The sequence below is a fragment of the Heterocephalus glaber genome, unplaced genomic scaffold, assembly GCF_053883595.1.
Source record: "Heterocephalus glaber isolate CG9 unplaced genomic scaffold, H.glaber_assembly_v1.0 deba00001504, whole genome shotgun sequence".
Lineage (NCBI taxonomy): Eukaryota > Metazoa > Chordata > Mammalia > Rodentia > Bathyergidae > Heterocephalus > Heterocephalus glaber.
In genome coordinates this window covers 3,382,964-3,409,566 of record NW_028258324.1, presented here as the reverse complement: position 1 = coordinate 3,409,566, position 26,603 = coordinate 3,382,964, and the positions used below count along the sequence as shown (strand labels likewise).

At 46.7% G+C, this 26,603-nt stretch overlaps 4 protein-coding genes and 1 pseudogene across 17 annotated transcripts in view; 3 read left to right on the top strand and 2 right to left on the bottom strand.

Annotated features, from left to right (window-relative positions):
- Nucleotides 1-1,401: 1,401 nt before the first annotated feature.
- Nucleotides 1,402-7,185, top strand: Nicn1 (nicolin 1, tubulin polyglutamylase complex subunit). 4 transcript variants are annotated; one of them, XR_002396542.2, is made up of 6 exons: nt 1,406-1,642; nt 4,029-4,205; nt 4,458-4,571; nt 4,977-5,048; nt 5,300-5,463; nt 5,538-7,185. XR_002396542.2 is itself a non-coding variant. In XM_004834036.4 (6 exons), exons 1-6 carry the CDS (start codon nt 1,511-1,513, stop codon nt 5,577-5,579), a joined length of 642 nt encoding a protein of 213 aa, XP_004834093.1. In that variant the 5' UTR covers nt 1,409-1,510; the 3' UTR covers nt 5,580-7,185. The 4 variants fall into 4 exon arrangements, 3 of the variants coding, with proteins under 3 accessions (XP_021117440.1, XP_004834094.1, XP_004834093.1); XM_004834036.4 differs by having other exon boundaries at nt 1,409-1,642; nt 5,359-5,463; XM_021261781.2 differs by having other exon boundaries at nt 1,402-1,642; nt 5,359-7,185.
- A 121-nt stretch (nt 7,186-7,306) lies between these two features.
- Nucleotides 7,307-12,673, top strand: Amt (aminomethyltransferase). 7 transcript variants are annotated; one of them, XR_015440798.1, is made up of 10 exons: nt 7,307-7,826; nt 7,934-8,101; nt 8,585-8,665; nt 9,190-9,321; nt 9,825-9,903; nt 10,221-10,366; nt 10,537-10,717; nt 11,633-11,788; nt 11,890-12,380; nt 12,508-12,673. XR_015440798.1 is itself a non-coding variant. In XM_087186065.1 (10 exons), the coding sequence occupies exons 2-10, from the start codon at nt 7,737-7,739 to the stop codon at nt 12,567-12,569; spliced, it is 1,095 nt and encodes a 364-aa protein (XP_087042191.1). In that variant the 5' UTR covers nt 7,307-7,520; nt 7,643-7,736; the 3' UTR covers nt 12,570-12,673. The 7 variants fall into 7 exon arrangements, 6 of the variants coding, with proteins under 6 accessions (XP_087042191.1, XP_087042189.1, XP_087042194.1 ...); XM_087186065.1 differs by lacking the exon at nt 11,890-12,380 and having other exon boundaries at nt 7,307-7,520; nt 7,643-7,826; XM_087186063.1 differs by having other exon boundaries at nt 7,307-7,520; nt 7,643-7,826; nt 11,890-12,673.
- Nucleotides 12,674-13,081: 408 nt separating this feature from the next.
- Tcta (T cell leukemia translocation altered) lies at nt 13,082-16,494 on the bottom strand. Its single transcript, XM_004834028.3, has 3 exons — nt 16,246-16,494; nt 15,855-15,909; nt 13,082-14,563 (listed from the first exon to the last, which is right to left on the bottom strand). The coding sequence occupies exons 1-3, from the start codon at nt 16,484-16,486 to the stop codon at nt 14,521-14,523; spliced, it is 339 nt and encodes a 112-aa protein (XP_004834085.1). The 5' UTR covers nt 16,487-16,494; the 3' UTR covers nt 13,082-14,520.
- A 260-nt stretch (nt 16,495-16,754) lies between these two features.
- Nucleotides 16,755-18,136, bottom strand: LOC147825210 (uncharacterized; annotated as a pseudogene).
- Nucleotides 16,877-26,603, top strand: part of Rhoa (ras homolog family member A) — a 45,488-nt gene continuing 35,761 nt past the window's right edge. For 2 of the 5 annotated variants that reach the window (XM_087186070.1, XM_087186071.1), the window contains exons 1-2: nt 16,877-17,060; nt 23,143-23,204. Coding sequence is in view for 1 of the 5 variants with exons in the window: in XM_087186069.1 (XP_087042195.1) it covers nt 26,151-26,181 (31 nt within the window). In the remaining 4 variants the exon portion in view is untranslated. Of the gene's footprint in view, nt 17,061-17,322; nt 17,571-23,142; nt 23,205-26,006; nt 26,182-26,603 lie in introns of those variants that run through there. The other 3 variants (XM_087186069.1, XM_087186072.1, XM_087186073.1) reach the window with 3 other exon arrangements.

The following is a 26,603-nucleotide window of genomic DNA, read 5'->3' as shown; positions in this document are numbered from 1 at the left end:
AAAATACATAGCAAGACCCTGTCTCAAAAACAAAACAAACCAAAAAAGCCCCTTGTCATTCATTTTATTATTTTTATTATTATTATTATTTTGGTACTGCGGATCTAACTGGGGTTCTTCCGCTTGCGCAGCAGGCGACGAAACCACTGAGCTAAATCCCCACCTGTCATTCGTTTTAAAAGCTGAATAATTACATTGTGTGTGCGTGCGTGTGTGTGTGTGTGTGTGTGTGTGTGTGTGTGTGAGAGAGAGAGAGAGAAGGAGAGGGAGAGGGTCTCCTTATGTGGTTCAGGCTGGCTGCCCTCAAACTCACGATGATCCTGACTCAGTTTCCCAAGTGCTGGGATCACAGGAGTGGGCCACCACGCCCGGCTAATCACATTGATATGTGTAGTCCACATTTTGTTTCTCTATTTTTTGCAGATGGACGCTTGAATTTGTTCTGTTAATGGGTGGATTATTTTCAAATTTTGGTTTATTATGAATGAACACTTTGGACGTATGTTTTTATTTCTATTGGATAAATTTAGGAGTTCAGCGGCTGGATTTTATTGTGGGTATACATTTTATTTACTTAGGGTTTTTTGAGACACCTGGCCTCGAATTCACGAGTTTAAATACTCCTGCCTGAGGGTATGAATTTTGTGGGGGTTTTTTGTTTTGTTTTGTACCGTGGATCGAATTCGGGTCCTTGATATTGTGCAGCAGACGGCGAAACCACTGAGCTAAATCCCCGGCCTTAGGGGCTATGAATTTTGTAAGAAGGCCAAACCAATTTTCAGAGTGGGTCGGAAATCACAACGGATAAGTGTTCCAGGAACTCCCCCATTTCTACCTTGTTTAGTAGAGGTTCTAACTTACAGACTCCTGATAATGATGTTAAACATCCTCTTTATGTTTAAATTCTTTTTTTTTTTTTTTCCCGGTGCTGGGGATCAAACCCAGAACCTCTCACATTCTAGGCAAGCGCTCTGCACTGAGCTACACCCTCAACTCTATTTTTTTTTTTTTTTTTTTTTTGGTACCAGGGATCGAACTTCGGACCTTGCGCTTGCGCAGCAGGCGCCGGAACCACTGAGCTAAATCCCCAGCCCTCCCAACCCTTTTAAAAAAAATTTTTTTCCCAACCTTTTTTGAGGGGCTTGTTATGTAGACTATTTTTTGCGGTTTATATGGTCCAGTTTATGGTTATCCGTGTCTATGGTTTCACACAACTTAACCGACCAGCGCCTTACGGAAGTAGGCAGTCAGTACCGTTTGGATTCAGAACCTCATCAGTTACCCGGGGTGACCTGCGGCGAGCTCTAAGGCTCACACGGTGATTGGAGAAAGGAGAACTTCCGCAGGCTCTTCCGGCTCCTGGCCCTGAACATTGGTGACTGGCCGGCCTGGTCAAGCGCTAAGATTCCCGGGAGTTGTAGTTTTTGTAGCTCTGTTGGGGACGCCCGGAAGGGTTATTGTGGTTGGAGACTCCAAAAGGCGATAGCGCTTGTTAGCGATAGCTGGCACCATGTCCCGACTGTCGGTGCCCTGTCACGTGAAAGGCGCCGTAGCCCTGCAGGTGGGGGACATGCGGACTTTCCAAGGCCGGCCCGGTGTGGTGGTCATCGATGTCACCTTCCCTAGCATCGAGCCTTTTGAGGTGAGCAAGCCATCTGGGCGGGATGAAGCTCCTGGGCGGGGCAACGGGGAACTTGGGCGTTGTCCAGGAGTTTAATCTTTTACCTAAGCTTCTGCAGCGTCCCTGGGGAACTAGGTAACCATTCAGTTTATTTCTAAAGTAGTACCTACAGTATTTCCTAGAATTGCTCACCCTGTTCTGTTCTCTTCAACGTTGTGTCCCCACATTCCAGAATAGGACTGGCACGAAGGTCCCCGTAAGTAGGCTAGTTGGTGCTGGAAATAGAAATGTAAACTGAAGAGTGTGAGCGCTAAGCTTGGCCATAGCTGGAGACCATTGAACAATTTTTTACCTTAAACCAGCCTCCTCATTCCTACAGTCCCTGGCAGAGGTCAGAGTAGAACCTCCTTGGTTCTAGCATGGTGGTGCACACCTGTGATCTCAGCACTCCAAACGCTGAGGCAGGTGGATTGCTGCAAGTTCAGTAGGCTACCTAGTGAGTTCAAGGCCAACTAACAACTTTCCAGTGACTCCAGTTTTCAATCTCCAGTTGCACTTTTATATCAGCTGACAGACTAAGGACAAAACCTACTTCTAATGGCCTGGCCTTCAGTGCCACTCTGTGTCTGTCCCCCACCTGCCCTCTTGGCCTCATGCATTACAGTATGTAATTGTCTCCCAAAATGGTCCATATAGTCAAATGGAAAGCCTAATTAAAGGAACAGACCCATGGTGGGCATGGTGGTGCACACCTGTAATCCCAGCATTTGGGAGGCTGAGCCAAGAGGATCAAAGCAAGTTCAAGGCCAGCCTGAACTGCATAGTGAGTTCAAGCCCAGTCTGAACTACAAAGTGAGACCCTGTCTAAATGAAATAAAACAAAGCAACAACAAAAGAAGACCTAATCCAGGAAATTCTCAGTCAGTAGGTTTGAGGTGCAACTTAGACCCCTGTATTTGTATTTATATTTGTATTTATTTATTTTGATAGGGGGATCAAACTCGGGTCCTTGCACTTTCAAGGCAGGTGTCGGAACCACTGAGCTAAATCCCCAGCCCTGGACCCCTATGTTTTTTAAATCTTCCTGGGATAACTCTGATGTGTCTTCATTGATGAGAACCACTGCTATAACCAGGCTGAATTGCTCCCTGTTGTGTGCCAGGTTCTCTCACTCTGTAAACTTCTCTGTATATGATATTTTTACATTTCCACTAGGCAAACTTTCTTGGATCACTTAGACAAATTTTTCCTGGTTTAGGTCCCACGTCTACATTTTCTCTCTCCTCTGGGGTTAGGGCTATGACACTTTTTTCTTTTTTCTTTTGAGACAGGATCTCACTATGTGTTGTTTTTTTGTTTTCGGTACTGGGGATCGAACTCAGGACCTTGCTCTTGTGAGGCAGGTACAGTGCCACTGAGCTAAATCCCAGGCTCTAGGATCTCACTATGTAGTTCAGGCTGGCCTTGACTTCACTATGTAGCCTAGGCTGGCCTCAAACTCAAGGCAGTCCTCTGCCTCACTCTCCCAAGTGCTGGGATTACAGACCTGGCAGGGCTATGATTTCTGACAGCATTTGTACATGTGGCAAGATCCACAATGATGGGTTATTTGCATGACTTACTATTTTTTTTTTTTTGGAACTGGGGATCGAACTCAGGACCTTGTGCTTTCGAGGCAGGCAGCGGAACCACTGAGCTAAATCCTGGGCCCCTGCATGACTTTCTCTTTTAGACTGTGAGAACCTCTGGGAAAGTAAAATTGTGTTTGGGCCCCAATGATGTTTGTTGAATTATTTAGCAGAAGAGTGCATTCTAAAAGAAAAGAGGAAGCTGGGCATGGCACATGCCTGTAGTCCCGGTTACTTGGGGAGATAGGATCATGAGTTCAAACCCACTCTGGGCAGTTTGGAAACTCAGCAGAACCCTGTCTCAAAATAAAAAATAAGAAGAGCTGGGAGGGCCTGGCCTGGTGGTGCACACTCATGATCCCAGCACTCGAGGCTGAGGCAAGAGGATCGCTGAAAGTTCGAGGCCAGCCTGGGCTACGTAGTGAGTTCAAGTCTAATCTGAAGTACATAGTGAGACTCTGTCTCAAAAAACAAAAAATAAAAACAAACAAAAAAAGAGCTGGGAGTATAGCTCAATATAAAAGAGTTGAGTTCAATTGCCAGTATTTTTTGTTTGTTTGTTTGTTTTGTTTTTTAGTACCGGGGTCAAACTCAGGACCTTGCGCTTTTGAGACAGGTGCTGGAACCACTGAGCTAAATCCCTGGCCCCAGTGTTTTTTTATTTTTAAAGGGAGGTGGGCTGAGAATGTAGCTCAGTAATAGAGCACCCTGGTTTTGATCCTGTAAGTAAAAAAGAGGCCCTAGACCTGGTTTGTCATACTGGGTTATATATGCTCTAGTTGCAGGAGATCACATTTAAGAATTACTACACAGCCTTTTTGACCATCCGTGTCCGTCAGCATACCTCAGCACACACACCAGCTAAGTGGATGACCTGCCTACGAGACTGTTGTCTGATGCCTGATCCACACAGTGAGGATGGAGCCCAGGAGTATGTATCGCTATTCAAGCACCAGGTCAGCTGAGCCTCAGCATGGGAAGAGCAGCCCAGATAAGGACTTCTGAGAGACTTGGGGATTGGGCCAGTATACCAGGAGGTGGGGGAGTCAAGACTGACCTGGGCTGTGGCTCCCAGACAAGTGCCTTGGACAGAATACTGTTATTTCCTTCCTAAAGACCTGGGGAGGCAGCAGTTTGGCTCACTGCTGGTTGGGAGGTTCCTGGGCAGTGAGCTGGGGCTTTGGTGGGTCCTTGTGTATGTGTGTCAGATGCTGTGTGACATGACTAGAGTACTGGAGCTGCGTCTGATTCTGCGGCAGCCGTCACCACTGTGGCTGTCTTTCACAGTGGAGGAGCTACAAATCTACCAGCAGGGACCAAAGGTAAGTGACTAGCCCAAAGCTGTTGGTCCTTTCCTCAAGAAGCTTCCAGCTATGGCTGGGAGAGCTGAAGTAGTAGGGAGGTGATGGAGGAGAAGAGTGAGTTCATAAGGATGCCTTCATGCAAGTTAGCCAAATGTGAATGCTGAAAGCGCATGATGAGAGGTGAGGCTCTATCCTCGTACTGTCTGACCTTTGGATGCCACTCCCCACATTCAGAGCTGAAACCTTCAGGAGACGCTTTTACAGCTTATGTTCCTGGGGCTTTCTTCTACATAGCTGCAGAACTCAGTAGTCTGGGGCTTCTTCTATTGGCTTCCTGAACAGGATTTTCCCAATTCTGAGATCAGGACTCTTTTGGTTTCCCCCACTCTGCTTCACTTAGGACAGTATGCCTTTGCTTTGCAGAGCCCCTCTGTGACCTTTCCCAAGTGGCTCTCTCACCCGATGCCTTGTGAGCAGTCTGCCCTCCTTCTTGAGGTAAGTTCTCACCCTGGGTAAAACCCATGTGTGAATGGCTCTCATGTCCTGCACTGGCCCAGATGGTCCCCTTTCTGTAAAAATCTGGGGCTGGACCCCGGTTCCTTCGTCCATTTGTGCCATGATGGGTGTTCTGTGGGATTTCAGGAATCTCTGGTGTGGGGCTAGGTTGCTTTCTGAACATTCACAAGTCATCTGGGAGTATTGTGGTCTCAGCTGGAGGGATCCATAGCCTAGCTTGGTCTCTCTAGAATTCTAAGGGCAGTACTGGGGAGAGACCAATGGCCATTGACCCCTCCCTCTGGAGCAGGGTCTCCCAGACCCCAGCAGGGTATCCTCTGAAGTGCAGCAGATGTGGGCGCTGACAGAGATGATCCGGGCCAGTCACACCTCCACAAGGATCGGCCGCTTTGATGTGAGTTATCTCTTCCCTCTGCTTGGCTTGCATTGCCCTGAGCAGGTCAGACCTCATAGTCCTTTGTGTTACAGGTGGATGGCTGTTATGACCTGAACTTGCTCTCCTACACTTGAGCTGAGATTTTGGCCTTTCCCTGCCCACCAGACTTGGTTTGGGCCATCAGCGGCAGAAGTGTGTTCCCTGTGCATTCTGACTGTTGTCTGCATGGCCATTGTCTGGGCCACGTCCACAGATTCAAAATTCTAGGGACTTATGATGTTGCTTCAGCGTGAGTTCCTGGCAAGGGTGCATTCTTTCTTCACCTGGCTGCAACAGAATTCCTTCTACCCTAAAAATACTCCAGTTCTTTTTATTGAGTGCCCTCTGCCCATCTTGCCCACATGCACACCCCTGTCTTCTGTGGCTCCCCACCCTGAAGTGCAGTGAGCTGGACTGAACCAGTTCCATCTAACCCTCAAAGGCCACTGCTACCTTGGCACTGAGGAAGAAAGAGATGCCCTGTTCTTCCTCTGGGCCCCATAGCGGCCTTCTTTCTCTTTGTACTATGTCCACAAAAGAATTTCTTTTTTAAAACTTTATTATTTTTATTAGTACATATTTGTCATATATGTTGATCACATTCATCATAGGAAATTTGTACATGTATATAAAACATCTCAATTCTTCTTTTCACAAAAAGAAATTTCTTGTCTAAACTCTTCTGCTACTATCTGCTTAGGAAGCAAAGCTGGGATTTTTTTTTTTTTTTTTTTTTTTTTTTGGTACTGGGGATCGAACTTGGGACCTTACGCTTGTCAGGCAGGCGCCAGAACCACTGAGCTAAATCCCCAGCCCCTAAATGATTTGCTTTTGGGGGGGGGGGGGGTACTGGGGATCGAACTCGGGTCCTTGTGCTTGCACAGCAGGCAGTGAAACCACTGAGCTAAATCCCCGGCCCAAAAGCTGGGATTTTGATAGCTGAGTTCCTAGGTCCCTGAGCTGGCTCTGGGATATGTGATCCATTGTGCCCGGGCAGGTGCCTGTGGCAAACCTAGGGTTTGAGCATGAGACCAGCAACCTTTCTGCCATCTGACCCAGCCCAAAGCACATCCATATCCTTTTCCCAATTTCTTAAGACATGCTCACTCTGATAAGAAATCAAGCTTGGGAGTAGATCTAAGAAGGGGTTCTCCTTAGTGTCTTTTGAAAGACTGATCCCCAACAGTATTCCAGGCCAACTACTGAGTGATGCAGGCTTCATGTGAGAAAATCCTGCTCCCCTCTGGTTCTTCCCGGCTGTGCCCCTGGGAAATTATGGAGCAGTACTGCAAGGTGTCTTGGTCCTGGAAAATTGGACATGTGTGTGGCTCAATAGCCACCCTTTGGTGTCTACCCTTTTCCCACCCATCAGCCTTGCAAGCTGGTATCTTCACCTGTGTGATTATTTACTGAGCCCTACTCTGCTTCTGCTGAAAGGGTGATAACCCTAAGTCCTGAGTTCAGGGAACAATGCTCCTCAGCGTGTGTGTGTGTGTGTGTGTGTGTGTGTGTGTGTGTGAGTGAAGAGGACCCTTGGTTGGCAGAGACCAGTGTCCACCAAGATTAATAAATATTTGTGGAAGCCAGGCATGGTGGTTCAGCTGAGGCAGGAGGATCATCTTGAGTTGGAGGCCAGCCTGGGCAAGATAAATCAACCCTGTCTCAATCAATGAATCAATCAATAAAATTTAAAAATCCTTGTGTAATGAATGTATGACTGTGCCGGCTGCCCGAATTTGCCCAGTGGTAAGAACTAGAGACACCCCACCCCCCACCCCCACCCCCCAAAAGAACTAGAGACCCCTACAGGAGGCCAGGCTACAGTCGTGTTCTGCCTATCCGGCTGGCTCCACCCTCCTGTAACCTCCCCACCCCCACCACATTCTGCCTCTTATCTGCCTGAGGTCCTGAATGTGTGATTCAGGCCTTTCAGCCCTTTGTGGGACTTTGGCCCTTTCGAGGCAGGGCAGTTCATTACGGAGAGGTCTGACCCCCAGCTCCTCAGCTCCGGTTCTGCCCAATCCACTCTGGACTACGTGAGTCGCCTGATTACCCTGAGGGAAGAGACAGAGGCTGTGGGGAATCCCTGCATTTTCTGCTCCAGGTCTCAGCCTGCCCTCGGGCTTCCCATCTCCTTCTCTAAACCTCTTTGTACTAGAGAGACGTGACCCACTAGTGGCTCGGACTACATCTCCCAGCGTTCCTGGCAGAGTGGTGGCCTGTGTGTGCCTTCTGCAGTTGTTGCAGGCACAATGCAGCGACCTGCGAGCTTGGCTACCCTTCTGGGCTTTCGCCGGCCAGCACTCCCTGCATCCCTGAGTCGCTCACTTAGTTGTGCACAGGTGGGATAAAGGGTGCTATAGGATTTGGTGCTGATCTTGGAGGGTGGGGGAGGGAGACAGCCACGGAATAGGGCCCAGTATGTAGTACTAAACACAGCTGCCTACAGGATGTACTCCGCAGGACTCCGCTCTACGACTTTCATCTAGCCCATGGCGGGAGAATGGTGGCATTTGCAGGCTGGAGTCTGCCTGTGCAGTACCGGGACAGCCACGTGGATTCGCACTTGCACACACGCCGGCACTGTTCGCTCTTTGACGTGTCCCACATGCTGCAGGTGAGCTAGGGAGTGCCAACTGCTGGTCTGGACTGCCTTCTGTCCACAGCACTGCACATTTCTGATTTGCTTGCTGAGAGCTGGATTTTGAAGACAGCCTTCTCAACAGGGGCTGGAGATCTCCCGGGTGTTGTAGACAGATTACAGCGCCAAGGAAATCGCAGGCTAACTTGAGTCTCTCCTGCCTTCTGCTAATAAGCCACATACCCTAATGTCTTGTGTTTTCCAGAACCGATACTTTTCATCCATCCGGGTGGGTATAAATGGGAAAAGGGAGTATTTCAGTACACTGCTAAGTTCTTAGACCTCAGCCACTCACAGCCTAGGCTGGGAGATGTGGGGAAATCCAAAGGTGGAGCTTCTGTTACCGATAGAACCAACACTGGTCAGTCACCTCTGGGCTGGACTGGACTGTGGATGGCAGGGAGGGCAACTGCTTGCTCAGTGGCTGAAGTAGCCTGAAGCTCTCCATCTCTTCCCCAGACCAAGATCTTTGGTTGTGACCGAGTGAAGCTGATGGAAAGTCTAGTGGTTGGAGACATTGCGGAGCTAAAGCCAAACCAGGTGGGCTCTTTCATTTCTGCTCAATGGGTATTTTCAGTCAAGAGCCAGCAAGGGAGACAAGTCACTGCCACAAGCTTGAGGGCAAAGCATTGGGTCAGACACAGCTTCTCAGGGCTTACTGTATTGAGAGATAAGAGTTCTTGGGTCATTTCCAGAAACCTAGCCAAACTGGCTACCCACATCAAACTGGGAGACCAGAAACCAAGGTCTATGAACAGTCCTCTGAATTTTCATGCTGCCTACCTCCTGGCTCTTCAAAGTGTAGCCCTAAACTAGCAGCCTCACTGCCTCCCAGGTGCTTATAAAGAATGGAACTCTCAGGTACTGCTTTAGATCTGTAGAATCAACTTTCATTTTAACATACGACTCATGTGACCTCCCAGTCTTGCAACTTGCACAGCCTGAGCCCTATTCGTGGGGGAATTTGTGAGTTGGTGGTGACTGAGTGAGTCCAGGGGTATGTCAAACTCACCCTTGGCCTTGCTCTCTGGACCTGGGGCAAAGATGCTACACTTTAATGCTAGGGGACATTGTCGCTGTTTACCAATGAGGCTGGAGGCATCTTGGACGACCTGATTGTGACCAATACTTCTGAGGGATACCTGTATGTGGTATCCAATGCTGGCTGCTGGGACAAGGACTTGGCCCTCATGCAGGTACAGCCCATTCATATTTTAGGCACTTTGTCTTCCTATTCCTAAGGCAGCATTCTAAAGCAGCAGGTTGTCCAGGAGAGACTTGGAACAGGTGAGGGGCTCAGAAGATGACTTAGTGAATGAACTGCTATGAGACTTAAGAGCAGATCTTCCTTAGAACATGCCAGCCTTTGGTGGTAGGGAGGTAAAGTTGATCCTGGCCCCTAAGTGATCGTCTTATTTAATTTTTTGGTACCGGGGATGTAACTCAGGACCTTGCACTTGTGAGGCAGGCACGGTGCCATTGAGCTAAATCCCCAGCTAAGTGATCATCCTTTTTAAGAGTGTGAGAGATATGTCTTGGGCTTAGGTTATACCTACCATTCAGCAGCTGTTGTGACCTTGTAAGATGAGAACCAGTCCACTGTCTTATGGCTCAGCCCTGCAGTATCCAGCACATGGCAGGTGGTCAGTAAGTGGTACTATACCAGACACTGATGTGATGTTTCTGTCTTTCCTTTCAGGACAAGGTCAGGGAGCTTCAGAGCAGGGGGAGTGATGTGAGCCTGGAGGTGGTGGATAATGCTCTGCTAGCCCTGCAAGGTGAGATGGTTAGGCAGGAGTTGGAGCCAGCTTTTGCCTTCCTGGCTTCATCTACTGCTTAGCCCAGAAGCTATTCTAAGAAGAAGGCATAGATGGTGTGATATTTGTGTGCTATAATTCTAAATTAGGTATCCCGTGCCCCCCACCCCCTCTTGCAAAGTTCCATTGAGTCCATGACCTAGGGGGGAAGGACACCTTTTTCCACTTGCAGAGAAGGACTTGCTCAGAACTTGTTCTGGTCCCTGAGAAAGGGCTATAGTCCAGTTTTGAGGAGGTGCTGGGACCAGGATGCTTGGTCACTGGCTTCCTGGACCTAGGCCCTGCTGCAGCCCAGGTGCTACAGGCTGGTGTGGCAGAGGACCTGAAGAAACTGCCCTTCATGACGAGTGCTGTGATGGAGGTGTTTGGTGTATCTGGCTGTCGAGTAACTCGCTGTGGCTACACAGGAGAGGACGGTGTGGAGGTATGTCAAGTAGGTATAAAGGGGGCTGGGGATTTAGCTCAGTGGCACTATGCCTGCCTCACAATTGCAAGGTCCTGAGTTTGATCCCCGGTACTGGGGAAAAAAAAGTGGAATAGCAGGACACAAAACTCTGGGGGCAACTGCCCACTGCGCTCTGGTTTTCCTTGTAGATTTCAGTGCCAGTAGCTGGGGCAGTCCACGTGGCAATGGCTCTGCTACAAAACCCAGAGGTGAAACTGGCAGGGCTGGCAGCCCGGGACAGTCTTCGCCTGGAGGCAGGCCTCTGTCTATATGGAAACGACATTGATGAACATACCACACCTGTGGAGGGCAGCCTCAGTTGGACATTGGGTGAGCTGGACTAGTACTCATGGGATCTTCCTGGAGGTTGGTGTGAACTTTAATGAGGACAGCCAACCTATGACTGCTCTTAAGTTTGTGTAGGCTAGAGAAAGTTACTAAGCTTCCCTGAGCCTCCATTCCCTGAAGGTGCCCCTGTGTTTTTGCTGTTATAAATTAGGGACCCTCAGCATGGCTTCTAGGGGTGGGAGGTAGTTGGATGACTGCAGTACAGGGAAGGAATAAAGCTTCAGGGAGCTCAAATGAAGGGGTCTTTGTACGTGAACCTGGGTCCTGAGCCCTATGTTGGGACACCACTGTGGCCGACCACTTGGCTGGCCTTGTTCCTTGTTCCAGGACCTAGACCCACTACTTTGTTCCCCCTGACCCAGGAGTGAATGAGGATGAATGACAAAAAGACACAGAGTCAGTTTAACATTCAGGCATCCAGGGGGCTCTTGGCTCTTAGTAGGCAGAGGACTCACTTCCCCAAACTGACTCATCTTACCTTTTTTGTTTTGTTTTTGGTACTGGGGATTGAATTTAGGACCTTGTGCTTTCAAGGCAGGCACAGTGCCACTGAGTCAAATCTCTGGCCCTGACTCATCTTACCTTTATTCCCCCAAACTCAGGCACAAGCAATCAGAGCAACACAAGATTCATCTGCTTTCCAATACCATTCATATATACTCTGATAACAACTTAATCTCAGGTGTCTTAAGTTTTCCCTAGACCCTGTAATATATAATCACCCCTGAGTGCAGCCTTTCTCCTTTGTGCTCACAGAGGCCAATTAGGCCTCAATTCTCCTCTGGTCTCCAATAGCCCATGATGTTTGATGGATGTTACTTGGGGTCCTCATAGGTAGGGCCTTCTGTGGCCAGGGCTTCTTGGGCTGGGACTTAGGCCTGGTGTATCATGCCCTAGGGAAGCGCCGCCGAGTTACTATGGACTTTCCAGGAGCCACGGTCATTGTTCCCCAGCTGAAGGGCAAGGTGGAGCGGAGGCGTGTGGGGTTGATGTGTGAGGGGGCCCCAATGCGAGCACACAGTCTCATCCTATGCACAGAAGGCACCGTGATTGGTAGGTAGTTCAAGGACGCTGGAAACCCTTGTCCCTTCCCTAAAAGGGTGGGGGCATTGGGCTGGTAGGATGGTGTTGATACATGGCCTGTTGTTGGATAGGTACTGTGACCAGTGGCTGCCCATCACCCTGCCTGAAAAAGAATGTGGCGATGGGTTATGTACCTTCCAAGTACAGCCGGCCAGGGACACAGTTGCTAGTGGAGGTGCGGCGAAAGCAGCAAATGGCCATTGTCAGCAAAATGCCCTTTGTGCCCACAAATTACTACGCTCTCAAGTGAAGATGGCAGGGGCAGGGGCCTCCCCTCCAGGAGTCTTGCCCTGGGACACATTCTACAGAGCTTAGTCAAGACAAGGCAGAATTATCTGAGGGGCAAGCAGCTGAGTATAGGTTGGCCTATTCCCAACATAGGCTCCTCTAACTCTAAGACCACATTTCTGGTTGACAGACCAGCTTACTCAGTGCCCTGTTTCTGTCCCTGATTCCACCGATCCCACTCTGCCAGGTGCTGCTGTGGAGCAAATGCTCACCTTTGTGAGTGGCTAACATCTGGCCAACCGACCTCACTATGGTTTCTCACCTTTCAAAGATGGTCAGTATAGCCTTACGCCATCTCCTCTACTTTGCTTTCCATGAATGCAAACTGTGACCTCTTCCCAGGACAGGAATGATTCCTGACTCACCAGAGCACTGACTCAGTTATTCCTATGTGTAAACAGGGACAGCTGAGATGTGGATTCACTCTTCTGCATTCCCATTGCCTTCGCCTGCTGCCCAGTAGCAAATCATGGCATGCTTGCCACCTGGGCTGACTTTGCCCCTGGGGCCTATAACTGGACTTTACTGACTCCAGAAAAAAAATTAAACAAGATTCCTTCCTTCTTACTTGGAATGGTCTCTAGCTTCATTGGTCTTTGTCTACAGGATTCTTGAGATATCAACCAACCTGTTGGCCTACAATACAAGCTTAAGAGTAGGTTCCTTTTGTAGGCCAGGTCTGTAAGAAACAACAAGGGGACTGGGGATGTAGATCAGCAGGAGGAACTTGCTAGCATCATGGGCAAGGCCCTGGGTTCAATCCCCAGTACCACGAAAAATCAAAACCCAAACCAACAGGGATATTGCCCCTATTGAACAGCCCCCCACACACCACTCCTCCAGGGAGCTGGCATCCACTTTCCACCTTTGCAAACCATTGCATTTTTGCTCCTGAAGGGCAGTAATCTTCAGGATATTCCCTCACCAGCTGCCTTTGCACACACACTTGTCCTTTTTAAATAACCACACAACTGATGCACTTCTGTGTTTAATAAGCCATACTTTCAGTTGTGCCTGGGTAAAATGTGAGCCCTTGATTCTATGTGGTGGTGTCAGTGGGTGGGCCTGGGGACTTCCAGTGTACCTCTGCTGCAATCTGCCAAGGCAAAGGGTGCCAGATGGGGATATGTGACATCTAACGAAGAAGCAGGCAGTTGGACACTTAGGTAGCAGATGGCCCAGCAGAGGTAGGCAGCAGGACAGCCATTAGAGAGGAGGTACATCTAGGGCCACAATGCTTTCAGGAAGCAGTGTTTCTGTGGAGACATTTGCCACCCACTCCTTTGAAATATCTTCTGCCCATTACAAAGGGTCGAGGGCTGCCTGGCCTGTAGCTCTTGCATGTTGAGGGCTCTTAGGGGCTGAGACAGTGCTAGTGGGCTCTCAAGATAAGGACTCTGTTCCAAAACAAGATGGGAAATGGTAAGACTACGGTGCATGATGGAGCCACTTTGCACTAACTGCTTCGTACCTCCCTAGGAGGGGGCAGGGTACAGACCCAAGGCCCCAAGGGCACTTAAACAGTAGGGGTGGGAGTCCCAGGGACTCAGCTAGTGGGCTCTGTCTCTTTCAGACACCTTGCTTTTCCCTGAGGACAGAGAAATATGAGACAGTTGGGAAATGATAATCTCCTTTGCCTGGCTCATACGGGGAGCTCTGTTTGGGTCTGGAAGGTGGATGTTTGGTGCCTCCATCTGGATGATGCTAGCAAGGACAACTTGTCTTATACTTCAGTAGCTGGCTAAATAAACATGGAGTAAGCCTAGTCCAGGCCAGATTACTTGGCTCCCTGACAACCAAGTAAAACCAAAGAAATTCAGGGTTTAGGCAAGAACAGACTTTCCTTACAAATCCCAGAACTGATCAACCTCAGGCTTCCTCTCAGAGAGACAAATGTGTATGTGGTCATATCCCAGGAGGATAAGAAGGGAGAACAGGAAAAAGTCAAGACAGAAAAGGGACTGTGGGCCTCCTCGACACAAGGCTTCTCCTGCGCTTTGACTCCTGAGAGAGAAGAAATATGTTTTCTCTCCTTAAGAGTCCTAGATTAGGGTAGAGGCAAACTCTTCAATCGCCCAGTACCTGGGGCTATCGGAGCCAAGGCTGAAGGCTATGGAGGCCCAGGCCTGTAAGCACTGGGGTATTCCCTGACCCAATTTTGGGCACCTTGCAGTCATTCTTGGGGTCTGAGCAGCAGCAAGACACTGTAGGAGCATGCTGGCACACACCTGTAATCCCACCACTTGGGAGGCTGAGGCAGGAGGATTGTTGAGTTTGAGGCCAGCCTGGGCTACACAGTGAGTTCAAGGCAAGCCTGAACTACACAGTGAGACCTTGTCTCAAAAAAAAAAAAAAAGTGTAGGATCCAGCTCTCCCAGTGATGCCTCTGGAGACCTTTCTGCTGCTGCATTCCCTTATTCTCTGTGGGTTTTGAGAAGTTCATTTGCTGCCATTTCCCTGAAAGTGATGGAGAAGAAAGAAAGATTATTTCATAGTCAGCAGAATAGCTTCTGAGACTAGCTCTCCCCAACTCTCCTATAATCTATAATCTAAATCTCTTTGCTGATCTCCCACACCCCTCTGTGGGCCCCCTATTTCCTCCCTATATATCTGTTTCTGGTTCTCCACCTTATAATGCTGCCACCCTTTCCCAGTTGCCTAAGATAGAAAGCTGGGCAGTAGCAGTCTTTCTTTTTTTTTTGGTACCAGGGATCGAACTCAGGTCCTTGTGCTTGTGCAGCAGGCAGTGAAACGACTGAGCTAAATCCCTGGCTCTGTGTGGCAGTCTTTCTAAATGGCCATTTGCCTTTACTCTTGGACCCCTTTATCTACCTGCCATTAAGCAGGCAGTTATAAAGGGGAATTAGATCAGGCTAAAGCCTTGCTGAGTCTGTTTATGCTTTCATGTTCAAACTTCACCATCATACCCTTATCTCTTCTTCCAATATGTCACCCTTGTCCTTTCCTATGGGTATTGTTCCATCCATTTCCCCTGCCCAGTACACTATGCCATCTCCTGGCCTGGATCTCAGTTTAGGTGCCATGGGAAACAGTTTCCAGATGACCCTTACCCTTGCACTGCTTTCCTCTCCTTATAAATCTCTTGCTTCCCCTGTGAGCAGGGCTTGGGTTGTCCTTGTTCTTTGGGCCTAGTGTGGCATCTGCCATGTAGTAAAAGTTCAGGGACTACTGAATGAATGCCTTGATTAGTGAAGTTTTGTTTGTTCTTTCCTGTCCTGGGGATTAAACCCACGGCCTTTGCACCAAGCTACATATCGCCCCCCCGCCTTTTGAGATAGTGTAAGATAGTGTCATGCTAAGTCATTAAGTTGCCCAGGTTGTGCTCAAACTTGTGATCCTCCTGTCTCAGCCTCCCAGATGAGTTCTTATTTTACAGATGAGGAGGTAATTCTGATGAGGTATGTTAAGAAGAGAGGCTCTTAGGACTTGGGGTATATCTTGATAGTAAACCAACTCTTGCCTTTCCAACTGATGGGCTTGCCCTCAATAGATCTGCCTCTGCATTTCTGAAATGACAATACTCTACCCACTCCCAAAAGTTGCCAAACAGCATGCCAATGACTCTTCAGACACTGGTGTCACCCCCAACTTGAAGCCTAATCTCTACATGCAGACTTGGAAGATGTTGCAAAGGCCACTACATACTCTGAGAATTTCCTTGTCTGTAATCACAATAGTGTACACTGTCTGACACGCATGAAGTTGAGGTAGGGACAAATTTACTCACCACGAAGGGAAATGTGTGGAGCCATCAGGCGTGGATCCATTCTGGCCACCCAGACCTGGAGGCAGGAACACATTCAGAGCTGAAGCTGGGGGTGGGGATCTGAGCAGGGATCAGCTCAGGTTAGGTTAGGGGCCACTAGTATTGTTCGGAAGAGCGTGTGATAGGGTCCTAACGGACTACTGGTTTTGTCTGTCGAGGGTTCTGAAGAACAGCTACAATGTGATAGGTGGACTGGTGGGGATTCTGGTATAAAATGTTATAGTGACAAGGTACAGCGTCCTGAAAAGGCTCTGGGGGGAGCAGTGGTATAGTCTGTTTTCTGGAGAATCCAAAGGTACAAACTGGTAAGGGTAGAGACGGCCAGCTCACAGAGGTTCGTAGGGAGCCTCACCTGGGCGGTGATACAACCCGGTCACCGTGTTCCCGTAGAACCCCCACGCCAGCTGGATGCCCAGGAAACTTAACACCAACCACAGCAGTAGCAGCTTGAAGAGGGTCACGCGCATGTCCTGCGCCTCCCACTCCCGCAAGAACTCGCTGCCCAGGGCTCCCAGTGCGGCCACCACAGTTGCGGGCAAAGCCTGCAAGTACTGCCCAAACCAAGGTTCCGCCATGATTGGTCCGCGCCTCATCAAAGACAGTCACCCTAGTCTCCACTGCGCAGGCGTATGGTCTTCCTGGGGCTGGTCCACCAGTGCGCACGCGTAATACCAAACAAGGAGGGTCTACCCCGTTCTCCCTAAACGTTGGCAGTTTGGGGCGGAGTATTGGCAGTACGCACGCGCACCTAACTCCACCCTACTTAATTAAAGGATGAATGACTCGCGGAGTACAAAATAGCAACCCGGCCTTTTATAGTCCCGGAGTTCCCGTGATACCCCACGCGGCTGCAATGATTGGTTATGCGTCTTTTAGGGCGTGGACTTGCTCCTGAGCTATCGCTGCTGAACTATGAGTGCGCGCGCGTGCGCGAGGACGCGACTGGCGCTGGCTCGAGCCCGCTGGGCTCTCGGGGGCGTGCACGTCGCTCTCCGCCCTCCCGCCACCGCCCGCCCTCGCTCGCTCGCTCGCACGCCCAAGCCCGCTGTCCTCCGTCGGTTTTCTCGTTAGTCCGCCTTTGACTCCGGAGCTATCCGGTCTACACTTCGAGCTTGCGACTCGCGGACCGGAGTCCTCGTCGTGAGGCCAGACTGGTCGTCGCCTGAGGTGAGCAAGAGGGGTCCCTCCAGAGCCGCAGAGCCCCGGGTTCGCTTGGCCCGCACTTTTCCGGCCACCCGCCCGGCGCGGCCGCGCCCCACCTGCTGCTCGCGCCCGGCCGCCCCTGCCCCCTGTCCCTGGCCCCTGCCTCCTGGCTCTGACTCCGACTCCGGGCCAGGGCCCTACGTCCCGCGCCCCGCGCCGGCGACCCCGCCCGCGCAGTCCCCGGAAGCGCGCCCTGTAGTCTCCAGCACCCCTTCCCCCTCCCAGCCGGGCCTGCTGGAGCCCGAGCCGCCCGCCCCGCCGCTTCCTCCCTCTGCCGCGCCGGCCTAGGTGGGGGCTCCTGGGCTTCTGTGGAGCGCGCACACTGTCCGATTGCGGACGGGAGAGAAACTCTTCACAACTCCATTTTGCCTTTTACATTTCATGTGGAACGTGAATCGTCGTTTTGTACAGGTTGAAGACAGTTATGCTTTGGATAGATTTCCTTTTTTTTACGGCAGTATTCTTGGAGATTGTGTAAGTAAAAGATTATGGTGCAATCGTAGGGGTTAGAACTGCATTGGATGGAAAATGTATGTATCCAGTTGAAAAAACATTTTTTAATGACTTAAATGATGCTTAATCAAAAGTTACAATTCTACTTAGTCCTTAATTAGGAGTCGCTTAAACATCTGTCCTTAGTTACTAATTATCTTCATGAGAGTTACAAGTCGCCTTCATGAAATTGCACTATTTACACTCAAATAAATTTGGTTTTTAAGAAATATTTAGTACTTTATAGCGGGAAATTGGCATCCTTTTTGCCTCGGTTCGTTGTGCTTTTTAAAAAGCCCTCATTTAAAAATTTTTAACTGTTGATATGTGGGATTTTTTTTTTTTTTTGTCTTTTTGGTTGTTTGAAATAAACTTTTTTGCAGGTATGTAATCAGATTATATTTTCTGCCAGATCTGAAGGGGAAAAATACAGAAACAACCGAAACCCCCTCATATAAGATACTGTATGGGGTTAGAATTTTCCAGTCATTTAGTGTCACTGTCGAATGTGCAGTATGAACCATGTAGGTGATTGTCATCTTCAGCATGGCTAGATTGGAGGAGGTACTGTTTTGAGCACTTAAAAAAGTAGCATCTGAACTGAAAATACAAGACTATTGTTTTTTTCAAGACAGGGTCTTGCTACTTTGCCTGGGCTGGCCTAGAGCTCACCATCCTGCCTCAGCCTCTTGAGAAGTTGGGATTATAGGCCTGTACCACCAGGCCTAACCCAAAACTAGTACTTAATTTTAAAGAATGATTTATTGAGGACTTTTATTTGATGTTATCTCGATGTTCTACTTGTGTAAAGCAGTGAAGGCTGTTGGTGACAGAAAGTAAATGGGTACAAAAGATGGAACCCATGTGTGTGTGACTCCAGCACTGGGCAATACCTCCAGCCCTGGAACTTCCTTTGAATCAAAGTCTAGTGCTAGATTTAAAGTTTTTATTCAGGGCCAGGGATTTAGCTCAGTGATTTCACCACCTGCTGCGCAAGCGCAAGGACCCGAGTTCCATCCCCGGTACCAAAAAAAAAAAGTTTCTTTTCAAATAAAAACATGTATTGGAAGGAAGAAGACACTAGGGATAAGGCTATCAACCAATTTCTTCATAAACCTAGAATTTAAATTCTAAAAGGAATCTTTTAGGACTTACCAACCCCATTTGCAGGTGTGGAACTCAGTTCCATAGACTTAAAGAAATTTCCCAGGATTGTATATCTAGTCCAGAGTAGACCAAAACTACAATTTTCCCTAAAGTATTTTCCATGTAGTCCCAAACAGCTGGCTTAGAGTCAGCTAAAATTAAGTGATTCCAGTTTATCTAATGTTTTCTTCTTTTATGCCTTGCACATTGTGCATAGATGGAGAGAGTCTGAAAAATATATATGCCAAACAAATTTCAGTTCTTTACTTTTCACAGCACACTTCTGTCTGTAGCTGGATGGTCCTGCTATAGTCAGTTGAGGGAAGGAGAAATGAAGGTGTAGGGTCCCTTGCTGACCTTGTCCTGGCTTTGTGTTTGGCTCTTTGTGAAGGACCAATCCATGGGGAGGCCTAAATTCCCTGCTTCTTTCTTTTTTTGGTACTGGGGATCGAACTCGGCAGAAGTACTGAGCTAAATCCCCGGCCCTTTAAATTCCCTGCTTTGAAACCAGCATATTTAGGTTTGTCGAAAATGTGTTTTTTGTTTTGTTTTGAATTGTTGTGTTTTTGTTTTTGGCACAGGAGATCGAACTTGGGACCTTGCGCTTTCGAGGCAGGCGCCGGAACCACTGAGCTAAATCCCCGACCCGAATTATTGGGGTTTTTTTGAGACAGGTTCTCATTATGTAGCCCAGGCTGGTCTGGAACTCAGGGTGATCCTCCCACCTCAGCCTCCGTAGTGCTGGGTTTACCAGGCATGCACTACCACACTTGGCTGTTGAAAATGTTTTTGGGCAACTGTGGGTCCTTTTGCTTTGATTTAGGTTGGAATGAGTGGGAAACTGCATTTATCAAGTAAATAGTGGCCTGTGCATGTGTGTGTGGTAGTGGTTTTGTTCTTTTCATTGGCTTACTTTTGTTTGTTAACTCCTTTAAAGTTTATCCTAGTCATGTGGGGTTTAACTTATTAGAGTAAAAACAGATCTTAAGGTGCTTTTGAAGGAGTGGAGTCCAACCTGGGATGACAGGAGAGAGAAGGGCCAGTGATGTAGCTCAGTGGCACTGTGCCTGCCTGGCAAGTGCAAGGTCCTGAGTTCGATCCCTGGTACTGGGAGGAAAAAAAAGAGAGACAGAGAGAGAAAGATAGATTGTGTGCTACTTTAGGTCACCATGGGGTTTTGTGTGTGTGTGTGTGTGTGTGTGTGTGTGCCTGTGTGTGCGCAGTACGGGGGATTGAACTCAGGACCTTGCACTTAGGAGGCAGGTGCGGCACCACTGAGCTAAATCCCTGGTCCAGTGTGTAGGGGTTTTTTTTTTTGGCCAGTACTGGGGATTGAACCTAAGGCATTCATACGTTCCCAGCACTTTTTATTTTAAGACAGCTTCTAAATTGCCCAGGCTAGGCTCAAAATTACAATTGGTCCAGGTGTGGTAGCACACCCCTATAATCCCAGCACTTAGGAGGCTGAGGCCAGAAGATCTCTGCAAGTTTGAGGCCAGCCTGGACTACATAGTGAGTTGAGGCTAGCCTGAACTTCATATAGTGAGACCTTGTCTCACAAAAACAAAAAAATTACAGTTGGCCTCCTTAGCCTCCCAAAGTACTGGACTTACAGGTGTGTGCCACCATCTCCAGTTAACTTTTGGTCTTCTTAATTGTCCCAGAGAGCACAAGGGTTTATGTCAATTCTGTAAAACTGATATTTCAATTTCTAAGAAAGTTCATTTGGGTTTGATAGATTTCATGGACAGCACGTTGTATTTAATTGAATAATGGGTATGTACTGGTGATAATAAGTGGTATATAATCACTGGATTTAAAAATTGCCCATACAGGTGCAGTGGTGAGGCCTGTAATTCTAATGATTCAGCAGGCTGAGGCGGGAGGATCAAAAATTCCAGCTCAGACTAGGGCAACTTAATGAGATCCTGTCTCAGACTAAAAAAATAAAACGGGCTGTGGATGTAGCTCAGTGTTGTAGAGCACTCTGGATTCAATCCCCAGTACTACCAATGAAAAAAAAAAAGAGGGCCGGGGATTTAGCTCATTGGTTCTGCCGCCTGCCTTGCAAGTGCCAGGACCCGAGTTTGAGCCCTGTACCAAAAAAAAAACCAAACCAACAACAACAAAAAGAAAAAAATCCTCAAATGTCCTGTCATGTGTCATCCTGGTGCCCCCCCCCCGCCCCGTATCTATGCAGAGCAAATGCTCTACCATTGAGCTTCATCCCCAGCTTTACAACTAACTATATTTTAAACTTGTTAGTGGTTTGGTTGGGGATTTTTTTTTTTTTTTTGGTACTGGGGATCTAACTCGGGACCTTGTGCATGTGAGGCAGGCAGCGGAGCCACTAAGCTAAATCCGTGACCCCTTAAACTTGTTAGTGGTAAGAATATATGTGTTGGCTGGGGATTTCGCTCAGTGGTTTCGCCACCTGCTGCACAAGCGAAAGGACCCCAGTTCGATCCCCCGTACCAAAAAAAAAAAAACCAAAACAAAACAAAACAAAAAACAAACAAAAAAGAGTTCTAGGCTAGCCTGAGCTACATTGGGAGTTTAAGGCCATCCTGGACTACACAGTGAGTCTGTCTCAAACAAAAAGGGAAATGTAATTTGATAAGGTAAGTCATTCAGATGTTCGCCATAGTATATATGTTAGAGATATAGGTGATCACTGTAAAATTCAAACTTTGCTATGGAGGGAAAGGTGCTAGGATTAAAGCCAGGGCCTTTGTACTCAGCTATATCCCCAGCTCTTTCTTTATTTTGAGACAGAGTCTCACTAAGTCATTAAGTTGCCCAGGCTGAGCTTGAAGTTTTGATTCCCTTGTCTCAGCCTCCCACAGTACTGGGTTTGCAGGTGTGTGCCCCCATGCCAGGCTTTGTTTTATTTTATTTGAGAGAGTGCTCTGTGCTACAGATTAGCTTTGAACTCACTGTGTAATTTATGATGGCTTCTAACTTGTGATCCTTCTGCCTCAGTCTCTAGAGCTTTTAGATAGATTACAGGCATTATACCATGATACTTGGTTTGAATTTTTTTTTTTTCTTTTGAGATAGGTTCTCCTTGGAGTGATTCTCCTGCTTCAGCCTCCCAGTGCTGGGATTATAGGCATGTGCCACAGCACCTGGCTAAGCCTTTTTTTCCCCTCCTTAAGCCTAGTCCTTTTTATTTAGTTTAGTTTTGAGACAGAGCTCACTAAATTGCCCAGCCTGGTGTTGCCTTTGAAGTCCTCCTGCCTCAGCTTTTCAGATGCTGGGATCATAGGTGTTTGCAACATCTGGCTTTTTTTTTTCTTTTTCTTTTTTTGAGACAGGGTTTTCTTAAGTTGTCCTAGCTGGGCTTGAACTTGGGATCTTTCTGCCTTAGCCTCCTCAGTAACTGGGACTATAGGTGTGCATTAACATGCTCTGCTTATTTATTTATTTATAATTTATGTATTGGTACTGGGGTTTGAACTGGAGACCTTGTACTTGTGAGGCAGGCAGCGGCACTACTGAGCTAAATCCCTGGCTCATTTTTTTTTATTATTATTATTGTTATTAGTATATTTTCTGGTACCAAGGATTGAACTCAGGACCTTGCACCTGCAAGGCAGGCACGACTCCACTGAGCTAAATCCCCAGCCCTTAATTATTATTTTTTAAAAGGGCAACATTTAGCCATGCATGGATAATTATGATATTTGAAAGGTAAAATTGATCAAATGAAGGATGCCAATGTGATAAACTTCATGGTATATAAAAGTTAAATAGTCACTGGAAATGGTGGCACGTATCTGTAAAGTTGGCTATTCAGGAGGGTGAGGCAGGGGGAGGCAAAGTTCAAGGCCAGCTTGGGGAATTTAGGAAGACCCTGTCTGCAAAAAAGGAATGGATTGTTGGAGATGTAGCTCAGGGATAGAGTTTTTGCCTAGCAATCTGTTTTTTTTTTCCCTTTGTTTTTGTATTCTGGTGTTTTTGTTTTGTTTTGTTTGGTACCAGGAATTGAACTCAGGACCTTGTGCTTTCGAGGCAGGCGGAGCAGCAGAACCACTGAGCTAAATCCCCGGCCCTGTATTCTGTTTTTTTGAGACAGGGTTTTACTGTGTAGCCCAGGCCAGCCTAAAACTCAGCAGTCCTGACTCAGCATCCCAAATGCTGGAATTATAGACATGTATCACCATGCTGAGCACTATAATCCATCTGTTCAGCCTCCTGAGTGCTGAGATTACACGTGTGCCATCTCGCCTGGCTTGTCTAGCATTCTTGAGACCCTGGTTTCAGTCCTCAGTACTGGGGAAAAATATACTGTACCTTTTTTCTCTCAGAACTCTTTGGGTAAACCTATTTATTCACAGCCTATGCTTTGTTTTTTTCCTCATAAAGGGAATAGATGTAATTTTTTATTTTTCTTATTTTTTTGTAGCCTTTCATCTAAGAAGTTCAAGGTACTTTGTACAAGCCTGTGTTTTGCAGTACATTTGTAAGGTACGTAAATAGTCTCTTCCATTTCCTTTTCCCTATGGAAGAGAGATTATGTATATTCTGAGGAAATATGAACTCATCATAACCACTAATGACTCAGTTGTCCACTGCTCATGAAGGTTTTTAAAATTTTTTGTATTCATTGTTTTGTTTCTGGGGTTTTGTTGTTTTGATTTTTTGGTGTTTTCTGTTATGTTTTCTTTTTTTGATTGCTTTTTTTTGGTACCAGAGATGGAACTCAGGACCTTGCACTTGCCAGGCAGGCAGCAGAACCACTGAGCTAAATCCTGGTGTTTTCTTTTTTTTTAGACAGGGTCTCTACATAGTTCAGGCTTGCCTTCAACTCACTGCGTAACCCAGAGAGTAAGTCGGGCCTTATACCTCTCCCCCTCCCCCTCCTATGTTTTATATGCATTTTAGAAAAACTTTCATTAAAATAGAGAAAAAGGGCCGGGGATTTAGCTCAGTGGTTCTACCACCTGCCTCGCAAGCTAAGGACCCAAGTTCGATCCCCAGTACCAAAAAAAAAAAAATAGAGAAATAAACCTCCCTCAACTACCTAGTTGTTATTTACATGGACTTAGTCATTACTAGTTGATGGTAAGTTATATAAAGTCTTCCTCCAAAATGGAAATTTAGGGTTTTCTTTTTTATATTATTGAGACATGGATAAAATTTATAATTCCTGAAAACCAGAGCTCATTGTATAATAAAGCAACACTCCTTATTTCAGATATTTTACAGCAATGATGGTAGCAAGCCAAACATAGTTGCCTAAAGAACATGAATGTTAAAGCCTTCTTGGGAGAAAGACATTTCCACAGTGATTTAAAGAAATAATTTAATGAGTAAATAAAAACTAGATTGACATAGAGAAGGAAGACTCTTAGATTGGTTATCCACATGTTTTCTGATGAGGTGCCTTAGCAGAGAGGAGCAAACAAATAATATTGAAAAAAGGAAAGTTTAATGAAGGAAAATATAAAGGGAATTTCTGCTGCAAAAATTCTTTCCTAATTTGGTTAGCAGTGAAGAATCTAAGAGACAGAAAAATAGATACGTTTTGGCAGTTACAAATCATGAGCTGAGGTATGATTAGGATTCTAGTCCTGCCAAACGTTTTTTTCAACTTTTATTAAAAAAAATAAGTGCAGCAAGGCATGGTGGCACAAGCCTGTAATCCCAGCACTCAAGAGACTGAGGCAGGAGGATCCTTTCGAGTTGAAGGCCAGCCTGATCTACATAGTGAGATCCTGTCACACAAAAGCAAACAAGGCATATGTTGCATACTTGTAATCCCAGCACCCAGGGAGCTGAGACAGGAGGCTGAGGCAGGAGGATTGCTGTGAATTCAAGACGAGCCTGAACTACGTAGTTAAACCCTGTCTCAAGAAACCAACAACCACCAAAAAAAAAATTTAAAAACGTGTTCAGTATTAGAGCACTTGCTTAGTAAGGGCCTGGAGTCAATCCCCGGTACCACCAAAAAATAAAAATACATGCACTTGGTAAAAATAAAATTTTACAGTAAGGCTTACTTTTTTGATTTTTTTGAGACGGGGTCTTCACTATGTAGTTCAGGCTGGCCTGGAACTCATAGCGATCCTCCTGCCTCAGCCTCCCTAGTACTGAGATTACAGCCTCCTGAGTGTTGCACAACCACACTCAGTAAAGCTTACAACCCATTCATATTCTCTCTCTCCAACCTCTTTCTCTGATAGTACTGTTTCCATTGGAGTTTTAAAATTTATAGCAAGAGGGAAGATCCTTTTTGTATATGGAATACAGTGCAGAAAGGGTGGAGTATAAAAAGATGCCACTTAGGTCCTTGCTCAGAAAAAAGCACTGTGTGCTTCCAGAGATGCTGTGTCTGTGTGCATGTATTATTTTCCTTTTCTTCATATAATCTATTACACGGTACCTCTGGTGCCTCCTAGGCTTTTTACTTAACAGTAGATCTTTGGTATATCTTCATGATTGGAAAGATATTTAAGTATGCACTATGGTAAATTGTCTAGCAGTTCCTGAAGTAGATAAACATAGAATTGCCTTATTACCCAGTAACTCCACTTCTGGTTTATTACTGAAAAGAATTGAAAGCCGGTACACAAAACAAAATTTGCATATAAATGTTCATAATAGTACTATTCATATGTTCATCGGGATGAATGGATAAACAAAAATGGTACAAAATTTACAGTGGGATATTATTCAGTCATTTAAAAAATGAAATACTGCTCGGCACAATGGTATACATCTGTAATCCCAGCTGCTGGGGAGGCTGGGGGAAGGAGGAGGCTTGACCTGGGCAATGTAATGAGACCCTGTCTCAAAATAAATTTTGTTTTTTGGTACCGGGAATCAGACTCAGGGCCTTGCCCTTGCCAGGCAGACACTGCACCAAAAATAAAAAAATTTTTTTAAAGTACCAGAGTTGTAGTTCATTGCTTTGTGGGTTCAACCCCCAGTACAAGGGGGAAAAATTAAGTCCTTTTTTTTTTTTTTTTTTTTTTTTAATTATTTTGCAACACGCTTTCTATATGTAGTTCAGATTGGTCTTGAACTCACTGTGTAATCTGGGATGACCTCAAACTGGAGGAGCTCTTCCTACCTCTGAAAATGAAGTCCTGATGGGCGTGGTGGTGCACATGCCTATAATCCCAGCATTTGGGAGGCTAAGGTAGGAGGATTGCTGTGAGTTCCAGGCCAGCATGAACTACATAGTGAGACTCCTTTTTTTGTTGTTGTTCTTTTTTTTTTTTGGTACTGGGGATTGAACTCGGGACTTGGTGCTTGCTCCAACAGGCGCCAGAACCACTGAGCTAAATCCCCGGCCCCATAGTGAGACTCTTGTCTGAAAAACAAAAACAACAAAAAAATGAAGTTCTGATACATGCTACATGGATGAACCTTGGAAACATTACATGAAGCAAAAGAAGACAGGCATTAATGGCTACAGACTATATGAAATCAAGAATAGGTAAATTCATACAGACAGCAAATATGTAGTTACATATTGAGAGGGATGACTAAAGGACTGACTGCTTAATGAGCCTAGCATTTTCCTTTGTGGGGATGAAAATGTTTTGGAACCAGATAGAAATGGTAGTTGGCCAACATTTTTAATATGCTAAGTACCACTAAATTATACACTTTAAAAAGGTTGACTTGATGCCAGGTGTGGTGATGGACACTTAGAATCCCAGCACTTCGTGTTACCCCAACACTTGGGAACCTGAGGCAGAAAGATCACAAATTCAAGGCCAGCGTGGACTACATAGTGAGTTTAAGGCCACAGTGAGGGGTAGACCCTGCGTCCAAAAAGTTGACTTGTTATGTGAATTTCACATTAATTGAAAAGAATCTAAATGTATATATTCAAGCCCCACCCTGAAAAGTTTT